Here is a 17,166-nt window from a genome sequence, read left to right on the forward strand (position 1 = left end):
TTCTGAACAGGCTGATTGAGTGTTAAAGGAGCTGAGAGGAGGACACGCCCTCCACTGTTGACTATCTCCGCTTATGTCCATGGAGACGTCCAAACACGTTTATCTGATGTAACCCTCCTTTGGATGAGTAGGCCATTCTGAGTGCCAACACAGAAGTGTTGCGCTGTGTTTTGTCGTTCAGGCTGTTAATCAGCTGATGAGCCTGGTGGCCGCTATAGAAAGACGCCTCACCTGAAGATGGAGGAGTCGCTCCCTTGACTAGCTGCACTCCTGTGGTCGACACTGCAGCTTATTTGTTTTGTTTTGTTTACGTCAGTTGTGTTGTTCTTTAAATACATTTTCTAGGGGGAATGTTAATCTTTACCATGAAAACATTAATTTGTTCCTGACTTTGACTGTGAAGTCTGTAAAGTGGTGCTACTTTAGAAAGAAAACGTGTCACCTTCATTGTACTGGTTATCTTACTCCGTATTGGTTATCTTGAGTTTTATTTTGAAAGGAACACTTCGGTTGCGTGCAACCTTTTTAACCTTTCCTTCTGATGAGTACATGAGTCTCATATGTACTGATTTTGTGAGCAAGAAGACAATGTCGAGGAGACACGTGTTTATTAACATTATATAATCCAATATAAGCAGCATAACATGAATAGAGTTCATTCATGGTGATTGTTCTTCAGTAAAAGTATGCATATAACTGAAAAATATGTATTACAAAGACAAGCCAGCCAGTAATGTTTACCTTGATTAATATCTAAATATGGTATAAGATGCTGGAGTATTCGAGAACAGGAGTTTATTGAATGTATGCTTAGCAACAAGTATAGCTTATACCAGTGGATTTCTAGTAGGTCAACATTATGCCAAGTTGAGTAAGTAATACATCATTTATATGTTGTATGATAACAAGTTGAATATACTATCTCATTAGGTAGACTTTTGAGTATATTTTTAATGCATTTTTTTATTTAAATACTAGTGTACTTAATAGTATAGTAGTATGCGACAAACCAGCTTATAGGTGCATTACTGCCACCTACTGGGCTGGAGTGTGGAGTAGTTTTTTGGTTGGGATGATGACGTTGGCACCGCAGTGTGCAACTCAATAGGACAATAATTTAACAAATGTTGTGTTAGTCACTCCTGTGAAATATTTGTATTATTTTAACACACATTGGATAACAATAATGTGTGTTGAATTAGTACTAACACAAGAAGTGTGTATGATTTTAACGCATCAGCCTTTTCTCAATAGTACAGACTTGTGTACGTTGGAGTTTGGTCCCCAGACCGTCCATGCACATCTCTCGGTCAAGGGTTTAAAAAAATGATGCAGCACGTTATTTGTCAATGCATTGCATAAATGTACCTGATACTCTACAGGTCTCATTCTTCTCTGCCAGAAGTATTCAATGGTCACGTGAGTGTTTATCTGCACAGAGTGGCGTTAATGTCAAAAACCAGCCCTCAGACGATGTTGAACTCGCACACAAAAGCCTTCTCAGCTCGGCAACTCTCATCAAACCACTTCCCGTTGGCTGTGGTGGAGAGGATGCCACAGTTCTGGCTGCGGCCTCCGTCTGGCTGCAGGGTGATCTCTGTCTCCCAGTTCTTGAAGCGCACGCCGGAGCCTGATTGGTCCACCCACTGGCCATCGGTCACCATGTCATTGATGCCCAGCCAGATGTGCTCCTCTGGGCCGATGCTCTGGCGCACGTAGTTGTAGAGCTGGTCGTTCTCGTCTCCTGTCAGAGGAGTGCTCAGGCTGCCTCCCATAGCGATGCAGTCCTCGCTGGCCGCGTGGAAGGTCTTCTTCTCCGCGACAGCCAGGAAACACTTGCCGAGGATCTTGGTGCCTCGCAGACACACTGAGAGGGAAATGGAGAGAGAGTCAGTGTGGCTCAGTTGTTATGATCTCCATCAACGGAAAGATGTTGAATTATATTCTATTGTTGTGAAATATGTATTGACCGGTATTTCCTCTATTCTGATTCATTAACTGAGCTAAATATTCTTGTCAAATACCTGTCTGTAAAGCTTGCTGCTCTTTCAGCAAACTCAGCTCTGTAACAATGTCAGTAATCTGTTTCTTCAGCTCCTCAATTGCAGCACTGTTTGCAGAGTCTGTTGATTAAAAAAAAAAAAACAGGAATGTATTCGAAAGCATAACGCAGTCGGTATCGAGCTGTCACGTAGCAGTTTAGTGTGGTTATACTCTCAGAGTTATGAATGGATTTAACAAGTAAGGACATTGCTTTCATATCCGATGTCACGTTAGTGACCTACCTCTCTTTCCAGTTCCTTTCTTTGATGGGGTCTGCTGCAGCGTGCAGTGTGCCATCAGGAGGAGGCCAAACATCAACCAAACCCCTTGAGCATCCATAATACTTGGAGAGATACTTTAAATCCGCTGTACAGAAACTGTTTTTGTTGCAGCAGCACAAATGAGCTCCTCGCGGCTCTGAGCGATGGTCAGACACAGGATGTTGTGTTTTACACCCCGGGGTGGCGGCACAGAGTTGGATGAGGAAATCTAATCTGAGAGAGAACAAATGATTGACAGATGTTTTACAGATGTTGGGGGTTGCGTTTGAAACTGGTGAGCAGCGCTTTGCAGAGTTTAACAGACAAGCGTGACAGGTTCCATGTGTTGGTACGTTAACTATAAATTACAGCAGAGCCGTGTGTGTGTGTGTGTGTGTGATTCTGCGATTCTGCTCCAACAGGCCAGAGGTTGGATGTGTTGTTGTGTGTGGGGGGAGGGGGTTCCCACAGTACATCTGGATCTCCTCAGTGAGCCGGACGAGGTGCAGCTGACACGTGGCAGAGACTTATATAACGAGACTGTTTCATCCATGTTCTGTCAGACTGGAGTCTTCACCAGAGGGTTTCAGTGATCTCTGGCAGCACTTTGCTCTAAAGGGTTTGTGGTCCCACATTTCAGTCTGAATACACACACCTCACAGCCAAAAAAACACCTAAAGTGATGCTATAAAGAGATCCACTTCCAAACAGGAGCAGATACACGCCATAATAATACAGGTTTCATCTTTAAAGAAAAACCTCTTGGTGAAGAGAGTTTAGACTCCTTCCTTTTCCCCTTAATATGTATCAAGGGTCATTTACCTAATCAGTGTTTAAACCACAGGGAAACCCTTGTTTACAGAGTAATGTACATTATTTAAATGTGTTAAGTAATATCTTCTGTTAACATGCAAGAGATAGATATAATCAAATATTTAGGAATGTAGATTTGCAGGCTTGATGGTGTGAGCGGTGAAGCAGGCAGGGGAACGATGACCCTGACACACAGACATGGCTGTAAGAAACGAGGCAAATAAAAAAAACGTGGAGCAACGATCCAAAATGTCAAAGCAAAGACCAAAACACAAACAAGACCACTGAGGACTGACAACAATCTGCCAGCAAGAGGGTCGAAGATCCGGCTGGCTGGATGGCTGAAGAGCTGAAGAACCACAGAGAGAGAAAATAGACCTGGGAGCTGAGAAAGGAAAAAAAAAAACACACACACACAGTAGAGACAGGGAACATTATTCATTTAAATTAATTATCTGTGTGTGTGTCGTTTTTTATTGTGGCTACCTGAATTCTTTGTATATTCTTTTTTTAAATTCTTTTATTCTTATCTCTAGAATAGGCCTTTATTTTTCAATCTTTATGTTGCACTTTATATTGATTTCTCTTGCACTTTATTATTATTTCTGTCAAAAGGCTTTGCTTCTTAATTATTGTGTGTTTATTGTTTGCATGTCTATTGTGGAATGAATTCAATACATTGAGACAAAGACAAAGGTGGGATTTTTAATCAATATATTTGAAAGAAGATGTTTACAAAATAAATTAACAATGAAGCAAGTAGACCAGCAATTTGACATTCATTTAAAATAAGTCATTTATAATGTAAAAAGTTCCAGGTAAAGGCAGTGTGTACATATACAAGGATACATACAGAATAACGAGCTGCCCTGTGCGCAGCAGGCACGTCGACGCTCGAGTCTCTGATTCAGAAAGTACAAACAGTGCATGTATCACAATTCAGTATTCACTCAAATGCATAGTTAGTTAGTTCATTCATTTCAGTCCAAGCTACTTCACTTTGATCATCAACACTTTATCTTATTATGGGATAATAATGATGTTGATGTATGTACTGTTCTGCTGCTACATGCTCTGCTTATATGACGGTTTTACATTATGTTTATGCAAACTGCAAACTCGTTTATTTGTTATTATTCCATTATATTAAATGCATCTGTACCCCGTTCATTCCTTCCCTCTGATCCGTATCAATTGCTTACGTTATACTTATTGGTTTCCTGCTGGGGATCAATTTGACTTTACTGTTTATACTTTACAGTGTTGCTGCTTGAAAAGCTCCTTTCATATTTCTCTATTACTGCAACTTTGATGTGCTTTGTGCATTTGTTCATTGCTCAAAGGATAGGTCAGCACCACAGATCAATACAAAACCCCTTTGCATTGAAGCTCGCATCGCTCACTCTGCAAACAATGCAGCTTCTCTGTTGGGATATACTATATTGGTATTTCATATAATGTATAATTGCTAAGCTTCTTTTTCACGGTGCAAGAAAATTAAAAACACTGAAAGAAAAAGGTCAAAATTCACGGGAACACACAAGGTTTGGAAAAAATCACAAAAGTCAACACAGAAATAAATACAACGAAATGAAGAAAAAAAGTTAACAAAATAAATAATATTTTTTAGGTAAAAACATGCACGAATAAATGAAGTGTGTCTTCAAAAAAAACAACAAGGAGTCCTCTTCATCTTGTTGCCATGGTTAACTATCTGAAGCCTCAGCAGAGCGTCGAACACCGCCCCTCCGGTCTACGTTGGGCAAAGCACTGTAATAACAGCAGAGATGAATATTAGCAGAGCTTTGAGTGACAGGAGGTGAAGCTTCAGCATGAGGGCATCAGAATACTTTACAAAGTGGGAGAAAAAAGAAACACAAAAGGAACATCTGAATGTTAGCACATCAGTTATTGCTGATGGCAAACCTATTTGTGAAGTGGGGTGGGTGAGGATAAATACTTATCATAATGATCAACAAGCATAAACACGTGTCTTAATAGAGCCTTAATGTGTCCTGCCACTGAAGGAGGGATCAACCATGCTGCAGACAGTCACCGTGGAGGAGAGGTGGTGCAAAGTGAAAAGGAGAACGTCAGGGTCAGGCTGCACTACAGTTCAGTGCTATAAAGGGGGCGCTCTACCAATGTGAGCGGCGACAACCACGACACGGTGCACATCACATGTGAAACAAACCTCCTGCGTCCAGTCGCTCACACCAGAGCTAGTGAGCGTCAAGTCAGACCACGAGAAGTAGAGAAAGAAAACATGGAAACAGAACACGTGTGAAAGGAGGGACATGAAAAAGAGATGCACGTGTTTTCAGCGAGAGGCCCTGAAGGGCCGGACAGTATTTGACTATTATTTTATGAAGCACAGGCGGTATTTCTTGCCTTCAGGCAGCTTTTGTGTCAAAATTGCAGCTGAGACTTGCTAAATTGCATTTACTGCTGCATTGTGTAATGCAGTTATTTATACACACTGGTTAGAAAGCTCTTCTTGTTGTTCAAATACTTCTTAAATACCAGATATATGTTGGGATTTTTAAAACTATATTTGCTTGTTGTTTTTCCAAGTACAACACATATAAAAGTGATACCTGAAGGCAGCCAAGTGTCAAACTTTACATACCTGCCTCATAACAAATGTACATGGGTATTGTACACGACATGAGTGCATAAGAACTCTCTCCCTATGAAACGTTAATCTAACTAATATCGCTCAACTTATTGAGTGGAATGGGACCACATGCGGATCGCAATAGAATTAAAAAAAAACACTCACTCAATAAATTGATAGGAGTAAAGTTACATTGTTGCTATAATCGTGAATATTGTCATGTGCGTGACTTGAAAAAGCAGTTTTTAGCCCGCTATCGTAGTAGAGAGGTAAAAAATAGAGGCTGATTTTACAAACACAGGAATGATCATATAAGAAAGCTATTCTTGTATTTATTCATCTTTATGTATGTAGGGGGACCTTATGATTTATGATTACCTCATTTGTTATTTCCTAAAAAAAAGATGCTCACTAAAAAGAAAGAGTGCAATAGAAATATATAAAACAATGTAGAACATGAAAGGTAGAGTGGTTTAAAGTGTCTTTAAGCATGTTGTGACGCATAGGGCCGTCACAAAAAGAAGAGAAACGCTCACCTTTGAGAATGTAGTCTGTCAAGAGACTGGGCACCTTGTCACTGTCGTCCCTCATAGCTTGAAGGACTGCAGGAAAGCACAAAGTGGAGGAGGAGTGAACGGATCAATCGCAGCCACTAAAACACAAGCACTGCTGATGCAGATGAAGAAACTCACTCTTCGTCAGGATCTGGAGGTCCTCGAGCGATGGAGGCTGCCCCTTTTTCTCATACGGGATGACTGTGGTCAAATACTGTAAGCCATCGTAAAACGGAGAGAGAGAGACAGGGGGAGAGAAAGGCAACTGAGAGAAAGGTTCTGTCTTGGAGGTCAAAAGTGCAGAAAACAAGAAGATAGCAGCTGGGAGACAAATACACAGTAACCTGTCTGTCACTGCACCCGCCCCCAAAGGTTTGCCGGAAGCTGTTCTGAATGACAGAAGAGATCCCCTCCACGCTGAAGCGCTGAGGAGGAAGGAAGTGAGAGAAATACAGTTGGAAAACAAATACGGCGGGGAAATGCAATCGCAGCGTGGAAAAGAAAAGCCTGAAAGATATCACATGATCTGAAAGAGACGAGTATACTGGACGCCTCGGGCTTAAGGAAAAAGTCAGGATTCAATAGGTTTAAAATTAACAATATTTAATGGCAAAAAGTACCAGACAAAATAATACGTTCACAATCGTGAGGGCCGGTTGAACAGACTTCCACTGGCTAAATCACTTTCTCTCGTGAAGTAGGGAGCTGTCTGATCAATTCAAGCCGAAAGAAAAGTAAAAAGAGAACGTTTCCCTCTGCACAAATCCCTTTTATAAGTATTCAGTCACGCCTTTAACACCTTTAAATGTTAGTAATTCGTCGGGTCAAATACACATCACCTCTGGTTGGCTTAAGGCCATAATAAAAATCACGGGCTCAAACGTCACACTTCCGGTCAAGACGAGAAGTTCCTCTTCAAAATAAAACCTCTTATTCTGCCTTCAGAATAAAACGTCCCGGGTTCCCACTGCGCTTTCAATTTTAACAACATTTCTTAAACAATAAACTATCTTTCATTCTCATGCATCATACAATTATAATGCATACATTTATCAACAGTTACAATAATAGACTAATGATCATCTCATGCTTTACAATATATTTCTGCAGAATATTCTCTATTAATATTCCCTATTAATTATCATAACTCCCATTATGTATTAATATAAAACATAAGACTACCTTTATGTGCATGTGCAAATCAAAATAACCTATTACAACTCTACAGACACCAGAAGTGAGAGAGTGAAGCACTCACTGATCCGACCGCCTTCTCCGCCTGGCCCTGCGGCGTCCCAGCTCCACCTTTGAGCTTCTTCTTCTTCTTCAGCAGCTCCCGGTGCTCCTTCTGTCGATTTTGTACATCGATGAGCGCGGAGATGAAGCTGTTCTTCACCTCCTTCTCAAAGTCCAGCTCGTCCCTGAGAGCCAGCTGCAGCACCAGCTCCTCCGAGAACATCCTGATGTTCGTCTCAGTCTCCTCCAGACGTTCATTCAGCTCTGCAACACTCAGGGTCCTCACCCCTGGGCCACACACACACACGCACACGCACACGCACCACCACACACACAATCAGGGTTCGCACTCTTTTCTAGAGATCATTTTCAGTAATGATCTACAGCTGGTTTGAGACATCATCTCTTAGGTGAGCCTGCCATTGTTTTTAGTTCTTGTGATCAACAAATCCCACTAAAAGACCAAAATCAATGATGTGTTAATTGCCATTCCGTGTCTGAGGCTCTCAGTCCAAAGCTCATTCATTCCTACTGAAAACATACACCATCAAACACAGGTCATGAATATTAATTAAAAAAACGGTGAGTAATTTCCTAAAACATCTTGGCACTGTAGTTTTTAGAAAGCAAACAGAAGTAAAATATCATATTTGTCATGCTGAGTGGGTGCTCTGGTGAGTATGTATGGCCGTGGGAAGATGTGTGTGTGTGCGTGCGTGTGTGTGTGTGTGTGTGTGTGTGTGTGTGTGTGTGTGTGTGTGTGTGTGTGTGTGTGTGTGGGATCGAGTCAAAACAAACTGCAGCACCAAGATTCATCGGAATAAAGGAGCAGGCCACCCAGTCCGACGGCGTGGCTCATTGGCATGCTTTTGGGCAACAATGGGAGTTACATCAATGAATCATCAAGTAATTGTGAGACACCGTTGTCCTGATAACACATCACAAGAGCACGTTTCACGGTAAATTACTGCTTATGAGCTCCTGATCACTGGACACTCACTGGACTCGTAGCCGGGGCTCCTGGTGGACCGCTGGACTTCTAGCGAGAGCATCGAGAAGTCCGACTGAGAGGGATTGGGCCCGACCTCAGGAGAGTCCTGCATCATCTCCTCGATCTCCTCGATAACCTGCACGCAGCACCAGAAACACATCAGAGAGGCAGCACTCAAAATGAATTACCAAACACGCATCAGTTATTAGGAGGGACTACAGCCCCGTTAAGCTGCTGCTCTCGATCATGAGCTTGACGCTGTGTGGCAGCGGCTGGGGTCAACGACACTCCAGACTAATGGCTAACAGTCACTTACCTGCTCTGCTGTGAAGAGGGGCTCCTCTGCGAGGCAGGAGACGATGATGGAGTGCATGTCCAGTTGCTCCCTGAGCTCCTCGTCGTCCGACAGCTCCGGCGTGACATCAGTCTTTCTCTGGCAAGGAACCCGAAGGGAGGGAATTTAATCAAAGCGCTAAACCCTGCCACAATTAATATTTGAGATTTGGGAGATGAGTGGAAAAGAGATTTGGGAAGGGGAGGGGGAGAGGGGCTGAGGTCATGGGGAAAGTGGGACAGAGATGGGATGGGAGGGGTAAAGTCACTCACGGCTTTCTTCTCCAGGTTGAACGTGGGGACGTGGAGGAAGCATGTTCGAGAACGTTTCCAATCCACCGGCATCACGCGCCCATAGTTACTGGTCAAAGCCTTCCAGAGTCTGTGGAGGAACAAACAACATTTCAATCCAAAATGCTCAATTATACTGCGATTATTTATGTTCAGTTGACTTGTTATAGCGAGCACTACTCAGAACATTCTTGGGAGAGCTTTCACAAGTCTGAGAAGATATCCCCCGGAGTTCAGGAAATGGAGGCATGGAGTTTGACATTTACCAGAGGAAGTATAACAAAAGGTGTTGTTGAACTGCATTATGGGAAATGTGAAGGTTGGGATGGAGAGGGGGACAACTGACTGGGATCAAAACCAGGAGGGCACACTTGAGAGTCCTGTTCTTGCAGTTGAGCACCCTTTATGTACATCAGTGTATGGAAACCTAACTTGTTCATACATTTCTAGTTGGGGCCCTGGTGGTGACCGTTTGAACCAACACAACACATTCAACACTTTTCAGTTCCACATCCACAAATGTCACAATCAGATTAAACTGCTTTTATGTGGAAGTATAATCCTCAACAGAGCTTATCAAGTTGAAAAAGACGTAAATTATGACATTTGAAGGCAAGCACAACGCTACTGTGACAGTGACAATGTGCACACAGTTTGTTCACTAAACACATTCAATGTTGTTGTAATGACATTGTACTTAAAACAATATATATATATATATATATATATATATATATATATATATCATCATATTTAAATGTAACATATTTTATTCTGATATATGACTGAGCAAATTCAGATCAAAATAGTTGCAGATAAATTTCCTAATGATCAATCAATTAATCATCTGACCGTTTGAGCTCTTAATAATCATCATACAGAGTATTTATGCAATAACAATATTCACGAGGATAACAAGTTGAAACAATTCCAGATATGGTTCTACAAGTGATCGCATAAAAAAAATCACCAGTGCCAATTTCAAATAAGTAACTAAATAAAAAACAAAACTATTACTTTTCAGTCCACATATCGGCCAATATCGGTTTTTAAAAAAACATTTAGGGACAGACACCGATAGTATGCCGACACCAGTGCACCTGTTTGGTTGAATGTGTGATGAATGTAGCTTTCCAGTCTGTTATTAGAGGAGTAAATCAGATATATATCTCAGTTGTGATGGCTTAACAAAAGATGGTGGCAGTGGCAGCTGTCACTATCGACCCTGCACATCCAAACAGACCATCACGTCATCTTCTGTAAAATAATGTATTGATGTAGGAAATAAAACGTCCTATTGGAAATAACGTGCCTTTATATGAATTAGAAAATGCAAGCTGCAGCAACGAGTTATAGCGTCAACATTCACATTATATGAAAAAAATTTTTTTTTATACTATAGCCTCAAGACAACAAACAAAAACCTCACTCGTCTTTCTCCAGCAGCGAGTCCTCGGTCATCAAACTCACGGGAGCGACGCTCTCCGTTTCGGGGTTAAAATGTCGGAAGCACGCGGATAACTTCTCGTCAAACTCGTGCACCAGGTCCTCCGTGGACATGAACGCGCCGGTTCCCCCCGAGGAGAAGCCGCCGTCCTGCAGCTCGCCATCATCCGAGAGGAGCGGCGGCGCTGCTGCTGCCGCTTCCCCCGCGGCGGACCCTTTCTGCGGCAGCGGCGTCCGGTCCGACACCATGCTCAAGTCACCCAAGATCAGCCAGTCGGCGTCGAAGTGTGCGACGGGTGCAGCCATAGCCCGGACCGGCCTAATAGCCCCGGGTTAAGGGCGGGTGTGCACCGAGACCTGCGGGCCTCAGCATCCTCTCTGAATGCCGGCTCACTACCCGCAGCTGAACCGAGCTGACCCGGACAGTATGGCTGCACCGCGGCGGGCCGACTAGTGGCCGACAGCCAAAGCAAGAGAGCCATGGAAGCACCGCTATTCTGAGTGTGGATATCAATATGATATTTCAAAAGCAAAACAAACAAACACAATCATAGTGCCTCATCATTAATGTAATAAGTTGGTCATAAAATGCTAAATAAGATTCGACATGCATGACAAGTGTGTGCGCGTGTGTGTGACAAAGAAAGACAGACAGAGACAGAGAGTGGTGGTAACAGCGACCCCTGCGGATGAAACAGGAACTACAGGCGTCGCCTCTTTCTACAATATCGGCTGTTGGCCCCGCGTTGCTGATGGAAACGGACTCCAAACAAAGTTAAACCCCCGCGAGGACACTCGACCCGGATTAGAAAACTACGAAGCCTAAACTTCCAAACAGTGGCTCGGCCTCTCTCCTGCCTCGGGGACAATGAGCTCACCTTTGACGATGCTGAAGAAAACGAAGCGCGCTCCATTGCAGGGCCCTCTGGATGAGCGACGGTGGGTTATTCACGAGGAACACGTCAAGGTGCCACTGGTCAACTGTGAGGAAGTCAAATAGGAAACGTATACATTGATCTGTGTTTGACCTGCAGGGGCAGAAGCAACGTGCCTCTCGGGAGGAACATGCTGAAAGGTAGGTTTCTAGTGCAGGATTAGACTAAAACAGCACTCATCACATGTTTTACTCAACTTAAAGCACACAAGATACAAATACAATGTAATACATAGTCAAATTATGTACAATTTGAAAAATGACTATTCTACTATTATATATTGTATCATCAGATAATCATTATTCATGCTTAGCTGCATTGTACTGTTAGTTGGAGCTATTCCCCCCCCACACACACACACAATATTATGTTAAAGCATGCATCTAGTTATTCTTTGCATTAATCAGCTGATTGTTGTTTAGTTTTTTTTAAACATTGGAAAATAGTAATATAAGTACATCACAATTACCGCACAGTGATACCTTCACGTTGCTTCACATATATTATTATAATAATAATTAAATCCTCACATTTGACAAGCCATAAACATGTTGGTATATTTCATGAACAATAACTTGATTAATATAAAATAATTGTTTCAGCTGTTGGATAATTGTATTTATATCAAAGCATCATATTTGATAAGTTATTTATACATTTATAAAGTCAAATAGTTATAGTGGACTATAAAGTAGAATATGTCCCTCTGATTGACAATCACACTAGTCTGACAAACAGATTTTGGACTTTCACATATAAATTTGTTTGTTGTGTGTTTTTTGCCTCAGAATTTCAGGCTGCATTGGCTGATGATGAATCCTCTGATCCAACTCTTCCTCTGACCTGTCACACTGCAGCCCATGATGCCACTACTTCAAAGTCAAAAGCCCCATCAAAGAAAGGTATAAGTTAATACAACATTCTCTATCCCAAAGTAAAGTACATATTTTGTTTATTGCTAAACAAAACGTTTGTCTCACTACATCAACAGATGTAAGGATGCTTTTACGTACTTTTAAGCCTCTTTAGGTGCTCCGCCAAGCGACTTTGAGCTAATGTCTGCCATGATGCGGCGAGTCAGCCTGCTGGAGCAAAAAGTGACGAGCCAAGCAAAGGAGATAGAGCGCAAGGTAAAAACACGCACCTCCTCCAGATGAGGGTTAAACTGTAAAACAGACACCTTTCAAACACGTCACTTTGAATATCTTCTCAAAAGGATGAAAGGATTTCCGTGTTGGAGGCAAAGCTGAGGTTTCCCACAGAACCAGGTAACACACATACAGACCTCAGTTGCTCTGAACTGGTGAACAAAAAGGTTTGATTGTGTCCACATCTCGGCTGTGTGTCGTTGATTCAGAGAGCACCCATCCGAGTGGCAGTGACAACCTCGAGAGGAGGTGCCGACAACTGCAGAGCCAAGTGTGTGAAATGGACGTACGTTTATTTAATACAACATTGTATTATGATGTCTATATTGCGATGACGTCATACTGAATTCTGCTGACCTTGCAGGGCTTTCTGGAAGACTATGGTTTGATCTGGGTGGGAGATGGTGAGAGGGAGCAGCCAGGTAGTCTCAATCTCTTTACAGCCGAAGCATTTCCTCTGCACAGAGCTAGAATGTCACCGTATACTTCCGGCCTAAAAAGGATTCCTAACATGTTTGGGTATCTTTCCTTCGCAAAGACGCCTCTGTGGTCCTGGGCTTCAACATGAACTTTGACCTTGTGCTGCAGAGGACCAGGGAGCTGAACTTCCTGTCAGGGGAAGGAGAGTGTTTTGTCCAATCGACAGCCACGGGGGCACAGTTGGCCAAAAAGGATCCGATTCAACTGGGTCTCTACCGCAACGGCATCGTCATGTTTGAGGGTCCTTTCCGCTCCTATCAGGAGCACAGCACCCAGGTTAGCACGGGGAAACTATTTAATATTTAAATCTGAATTCTTTTTGCGGTTTTCGAATTCTCTTTCTTTGGTCTTTGCAGCGATGCATGCAAGATCTGATGGACGGGTATTTTCCATCCGAGCTTCAAGAACGATTTCCAGACGGTGTGCCCTTTGAGGTTTGTTTCGTTTTTTTCTGGAAGCAGATGTGTACATGTGTGACTTTGCTTCTTGTTAAAAAAAATTGTTTTTGTGCAGGTTCATGACATGCGAGATCAGGATTTCATCTCCAGGACACCTTGGAGTAAGTTTCCTGGCAAAGGAAAGGCCATTCGTGGGCAGAATGATGAAGCATCGAATGCTGTCGGCTCTCAATTACCCGGTCTGTCCTGCACACATCTCAGCGTTACGATCAAAATCAGACCCGAGGGGGGGAACTCCTCACTCTTATTCTCATGTTTTCTTCCGGCCACAGGCAGGAAGTTAAGCACGGATCAGTTCCTGAACAGGTTACCAAAAGTGGTCGTGAAGGCTGGTTGTGTGATTGACATCAGGGACTCAGTGAGGGCAGTCCTGCAGGTGAGCAGCAAGGATCCACCTCATTCCGAGGATGCCGACTCACCGGAAGCGTTTGTACCTACAGGTCTTGTGTTTTCAGCAGAAAGCAAATGCTCGTGCTGAACCTCCACTCGCCTCAGTGTGCTCATTGTCTAACAAGTACTTTCACTATAGGGCTCATCTGATGCACAGAGCAGCAACTCGGTGATCCTCGTAGACACACCGGCACTGCAAGTGATACGAGACAGGTATTACAAATGTTGTCTTCCATTATTCTTTTTTTGTTATATAATATATATATATATATATATATATATATATATATATATATATATATTATATTTTATATACATATAATTTGGGGGTATTATATTTTGTGTATATATACATGTGTGTATATGTATGTATGTATATATATATATATATATATACACACATATATGTATATATATATACATATATGTATATACATATATATATATATTTATATATATATACATATATGTATATGTGTGTATATATATATATCATCAGTTTTATATATCTCATCAGTTTTGTTGCTGAAACCGAGAGGATACAGCAAAGTTTCTAAAGATATGAACTTGAAGTAAACTACAAAATGGTGATTAGTTTTAGAACATTCCCATTTGAATTTGAAGGTATAGTCACAAAAAGGAAAAGCATCTATAAGTGATGCAGTGTAAGAAACAAGACATATTGGATGGTGGTGTCAATCTGTGTTGAAATCCTTTTCCATCTCTGCAACCGTGTAGAAATTGCAAGTAAAAACAGGGATTGTGGGGTTAAAGGAATTACTAGATCCAAGAAAACACGGCATGATGTAAAGGCTGATTAAAATACTGGTTTGACTGTAAAGACTGAGGAGATTACTGTACACACTAGGCTGAGAAATAGGGCACCATGGACAGCTTGTGACGGGGCTCTGAGACATTAAAATACAAAGTATGTTTTGAATTGTATGCCTGAGTAACACAGCGCAGAATGAATATCACACCGGTTGTTTACCGCCACCAGACTGCAGACATCCAGCCCGGATCGGCCTTCATCTGCCCGTGACGTCATCACCCTCAAGGTGAAATCAGAAGACGGGAATCATACGTACATCCTGACAATGTGCTTCTCCGAAACAATGGGTCACCTGCGACAGCATCTGGACAAACACAGGTGAGAAACCGGACAAAGTGGCTTTTCGTTTAGCTTCCTTCCTCTTTACCACGTTGCTCGCGTCGTCTTGCATTACAGAGGCGGCGACCTCCCCGGTTATGACATCATCAGCGCGTACCCACAGTGCCACTTTGATGACGACCGCCAGACGCTCCAATCGTGTGGACTCACGACCGACGCTACTCTGCTGATGCGAAAGAGGAAACACCCTCCGACTGGAGTCAATAAAGTGAACCCATAAAAGGTTTTGCATCAGTTTTCTGTACGGCCGTCATTTGGACTCTTCGTAGTAGTAAAAGCACAGGTGTTACTAAGCACAGGTGTTACTAATCACAGTAACAAGTCGTTTTGATGTGTAACATGAGTACAGGGGTTGAGTTGGTGGTTCACTGTGACTGAATCAATGGAACTGATGGAAACACAACATCTTATAAACACTGTCAGAAAGAAACAGGCTCTAATGGGGATCCATCATGTATGAAGTGAAACATTTGTTTTTAACCCTTTTAGATCACATTCCGGTCATATTGTGCATCGTATTAAATGTATTTGAAACGCAACATGCAAAAATGACATGTAATGTAATGCAATGTATACGTGTATTGTGGTTTTATATCACAACCATATCATCTTTTCTTCCTGGAAAACAATAAGTAAAACTAGTAACAACCAATTTCAATGAATAATATCGTGACAACCAACCAATCAGCAACTTTTAATAAAGAGGCATCTTTTAGTAAAAAGTGTGTGTGTGTGTGTCCACAGTAAATCCGCAAGATACATTTGAAGACCGCCCACTTTTTAGAGATGCCTTCAAAGGATTTCGAACAACCCTCGTGAAACTGTACACCGCTGTGTTGTCTCTAATCAGATGCATTTCAAGGCCGAAACAGATCCAGCATATTTAATCGTTAGTCTGGGCTTTCTGCACAGGAAGTATGAAAATACATCATTTAAATATCTAAATAAAAAACTAAAACTAAATGTTGAAAATCTTTATTTCTAAAATATGCAAATACAAACAAGGACCAAAGTATGAAAATATAAACATCTTTTTCCCTTTTGCAAAACATTTGAGATGTTAAGGCATTTCCAAAGAACATCTTGTGCTTTTTTTAGAAGGTCCCATGAAATGTAAAATGGCTCGTCTGTACCTGGGTGTGTCATTGTTGCATATATTTATATTAAAATCCCTTTCTCCACCTGTAAAGTGTAACATTTTTCCTCTTTTCTTAAATGGCTCATCCTGCTCTCGGGGCAAACATAAAACTCCATCCAGTACGATGTGATTGGTGAATTGGGGCTGAACCAGCCAACCCCCTCCCATCAGCATCACATTGGATTAAAACATGCTCCTCTTTCCCTACGACACTCATCGGGCCCAACATCAAAGCACAGGAAAATAAAATTACAATCTAAAACACACGCCATGGGACCTTTACACAAGTTCGCTGAAACCTTTTAGCACATTAGAGCAACACATAAAGAGGCTTTCACAGAGTCGTCAATAAAAACAATACAAAATAAATAATACTGAAGATTAATACTGTTTCTCAGTTAACCACTCTGTCAAATGAGAGTCAGCCATTGTCAACCTGAAATGTACAGTAAACTATGACGTTATTCCTCTAAATGGAGCAGAGACTGCAAAGATCACCCAGACAGAATAGTTTTAACTCGCTTTGTTTATCTTCCAGGAACAAAAAAAACTCTGTTTGGTATCCGCTACATTCAGAGTGAGGGAATGTATTGACTATCCCACTGGTTAACACGCTGAGAGAAAGGACATATTGGAAGAGTCCGCTGCAGCCCTTTGTGGTTGGTCTAACATGAATTAGCATTGTGGTTGCAAACGTGACAGAAAGGCACATGTTGGTATTCATTGAGAACACGGCCTGCAGTTCACAAACATTCACAGACTTGCACAACTGCTTCGACCAGAGTTTCTTTGGTAATTAAACTGTTGTAGGCCCGTTGGTGTGAGAAGCCGATTTGGTATTAAACCCTTCAGTATCAAGTCT

General features: G+C 42.0%; 3 protein-coding genes across 4 annotated transcripts; 1 reads left to right on the forward strand and 2 right to left on the reverse strand.

Moving 5' to 3' along the window:
• Positions 1 to 1,466: 1,466 nt before the first annotated feature.
• On the reverse strand, positions 1,467 to 2,411 carry clec3ba (C-type lectin domain family 3, member Ba). Its single transcript, XM_034554156.1, has 3 exons — positions 2,286 to 2,411; positions 2,025 to 2,123; positions 1,467 to 1,867 (listed from the first exon to the last, which is right to left on the reverse strand). Exons 1-3 carry the CDS (start codon positions 2,380 to 2,382, stop codon positions 1,467 to 1,469), a joined length of 597 nt encoding a protein of 198 aa, XP_034410047.1. The 5' UTR covers positions 2,383 to 2,411.
• Positions 2,412 to 3,806: 1,395 nt separating this feature from the next.
• fez2 (fasciculation and elongation protein zeta 2) lies at positions 3,807 to 11,184 on the reverse strand. 2 transcript variants are annotated; one of them, XM_034554465.1, is made up of 9 exons: positions 10,568 to 11,184; positions 9,121 to 9,229; positions 8,831 to 8,947; positions 8,524 to 8,650; positions 7,546 to 7,811; positions 6,632 to 6,712; positions 6,426 to 6,501; positions 6,270 to 6,335; positions 3,807 to 4,886 (listed from the first exon to the last, which is right to left on the reverse strand). In XM_034554465.1, exons 1-9 carry the CDS (start codon positions 10,888 to 10,890, stop codon positions 4,870 to 4,872), a joined length of 1,182 nt encoding a protein of 393 aa, XP_034410356.1. In that variant the 5' UTR covers positions 10,891 to 11,184; the 3' UTR covers positions 3,807 to 4,869. The 2 variants fall into 2 exon arrangements, with proteins under 2 accessions (XP_034410356.1, XP_034410357.1); XM_034554466.1 differs by lacking the exon at positions 6,632 to 6,712 and having other exon boundaries at positions 3,882 to 4,886.
• A 13-nt stretch (positions 11,185 to 11,197) lies between these two features.
• On the forward strand, positions 11,198 to 16,073 carry ubxn11 (UBX domain protein 11). The gene is made up of 14 exons (XM_034554463.1): positions 11,198 to 11,523; positions 11,619 to 11,659; positions 12,308 to 12,421; positions 12,540 to 12,649; positions 12,736 to 12,787; positions 12,877 to 12,953; positions 13,032 to 13,089; positions 13,206 to 13,423; positions 13,504 to 13,581; positions 13,661 to 13,784; positions 13,878 to 13,981; positions 14,135 to 14,208; positions 14,996 to 15,145; positions 15,224 to 16,073. Exons 1-14 carry the CDS (start codon positions 11,453 to 11,455, stop codon positions 15,384 to 15,386), a joined length of 1,434 nt encoding a protein of 477 aa, XP_034410354.1. The 5' UTR covers positions 11,198 to 11,452; the 3' UTR covers positions 15,387 to 16,073.
• Positions 16,074 to 17,166: the final 1,093 nt, after the last annotated feature.

This window comes from Cyclopterus lumpus, chromosome 16 (assembly GCF_009769545.1).
Source record: "Cyclopterus lumpus isolate fCycLum1 chromosome 16, fCycLum1.pri, whole genome shotgun sequence".
NCBI lineage: Eukaryota > Metazoa > Chordata > Actinopteri > Perciformes > Cyclopteridae > Cyclopterus > Cyclopterus lumpus.

What these genes read in the sequence shown, in the direction of transcription:
- clec3ba (XM_034554156.1), bottom strand. Translation starts at nt 2,382, where the DNA reads ATGGATGCTCAAGGGGTTTGGTTGATGTTTGGCCTCCTCCTGATGGCA. An exon ending in GAAAGGAACTGGAAAGAGAG is followed by an intron (nt 2,124 to 2,285) that starts GTAGGTCACTAA and finishes TTTAATCAACAG; the next exon opens with ACTCTGCAAACAGTGCTGCA. An exon ending in GCAGCAAGCTTTACAGACAG is followed by an intron (nt 1,868 to 2,024) that starts GTATTTGACAAG and finishes TTTCCCTCTCAG; the next exon opens with TGTGTCTGCGAGGCACCAAG.
- fez2 (XM_034554465.1), bottom strand. Translation starts at nt 10,890, where the DNA reads ATGGCTGCACCCGTCGCACACTTCGACGCCGACTGGCTGATCTTGGGT. An exon ending in CCCTCTTCACAGCAGAGCAG is followed by an intron (nt 8,651 to 8,830) that starts GTAAGTGACTGT and finishes TGCTGCGTGCAG; the next exon opens with GTTATCGAGGAGATCGAGGA. An exon ending in CGGAGAAGGCGGTCGGATCA is followed by an intron (nt 6,713 to 7,545) that starts GTGAGTGCTTCA and finishes CTTCCTCCTCAG; the next exon opens with CGCTTCAGCGTGGAGGGGAT.
- ubxn11 (XM_034554463.1), top strand. Translation starts at nt 11,453, where the DNA reads ATGAGCTCACCTTTGACGATGCTGAAGAAAACGAAGCGCGCTCCATTG. An exon ending in GCCAAGTGTGTGAAATGGAC is followed by an intron (nt 12,954 to 13,031) that starts GTACGTTTATTT and finishes CTGACCTTGCAG; the next exon opens with GGCTTTCTGGAAGACTATGG. An exon ending in CAGTGAGGGCAGTCCTGCAG is followed by an intron (nt 13,982 to 14,134) that starts GTGAGCAGCAAG and finishes CTTTCACTATAG; the next exon opens with GGCTCATCTGATGCACAGAG.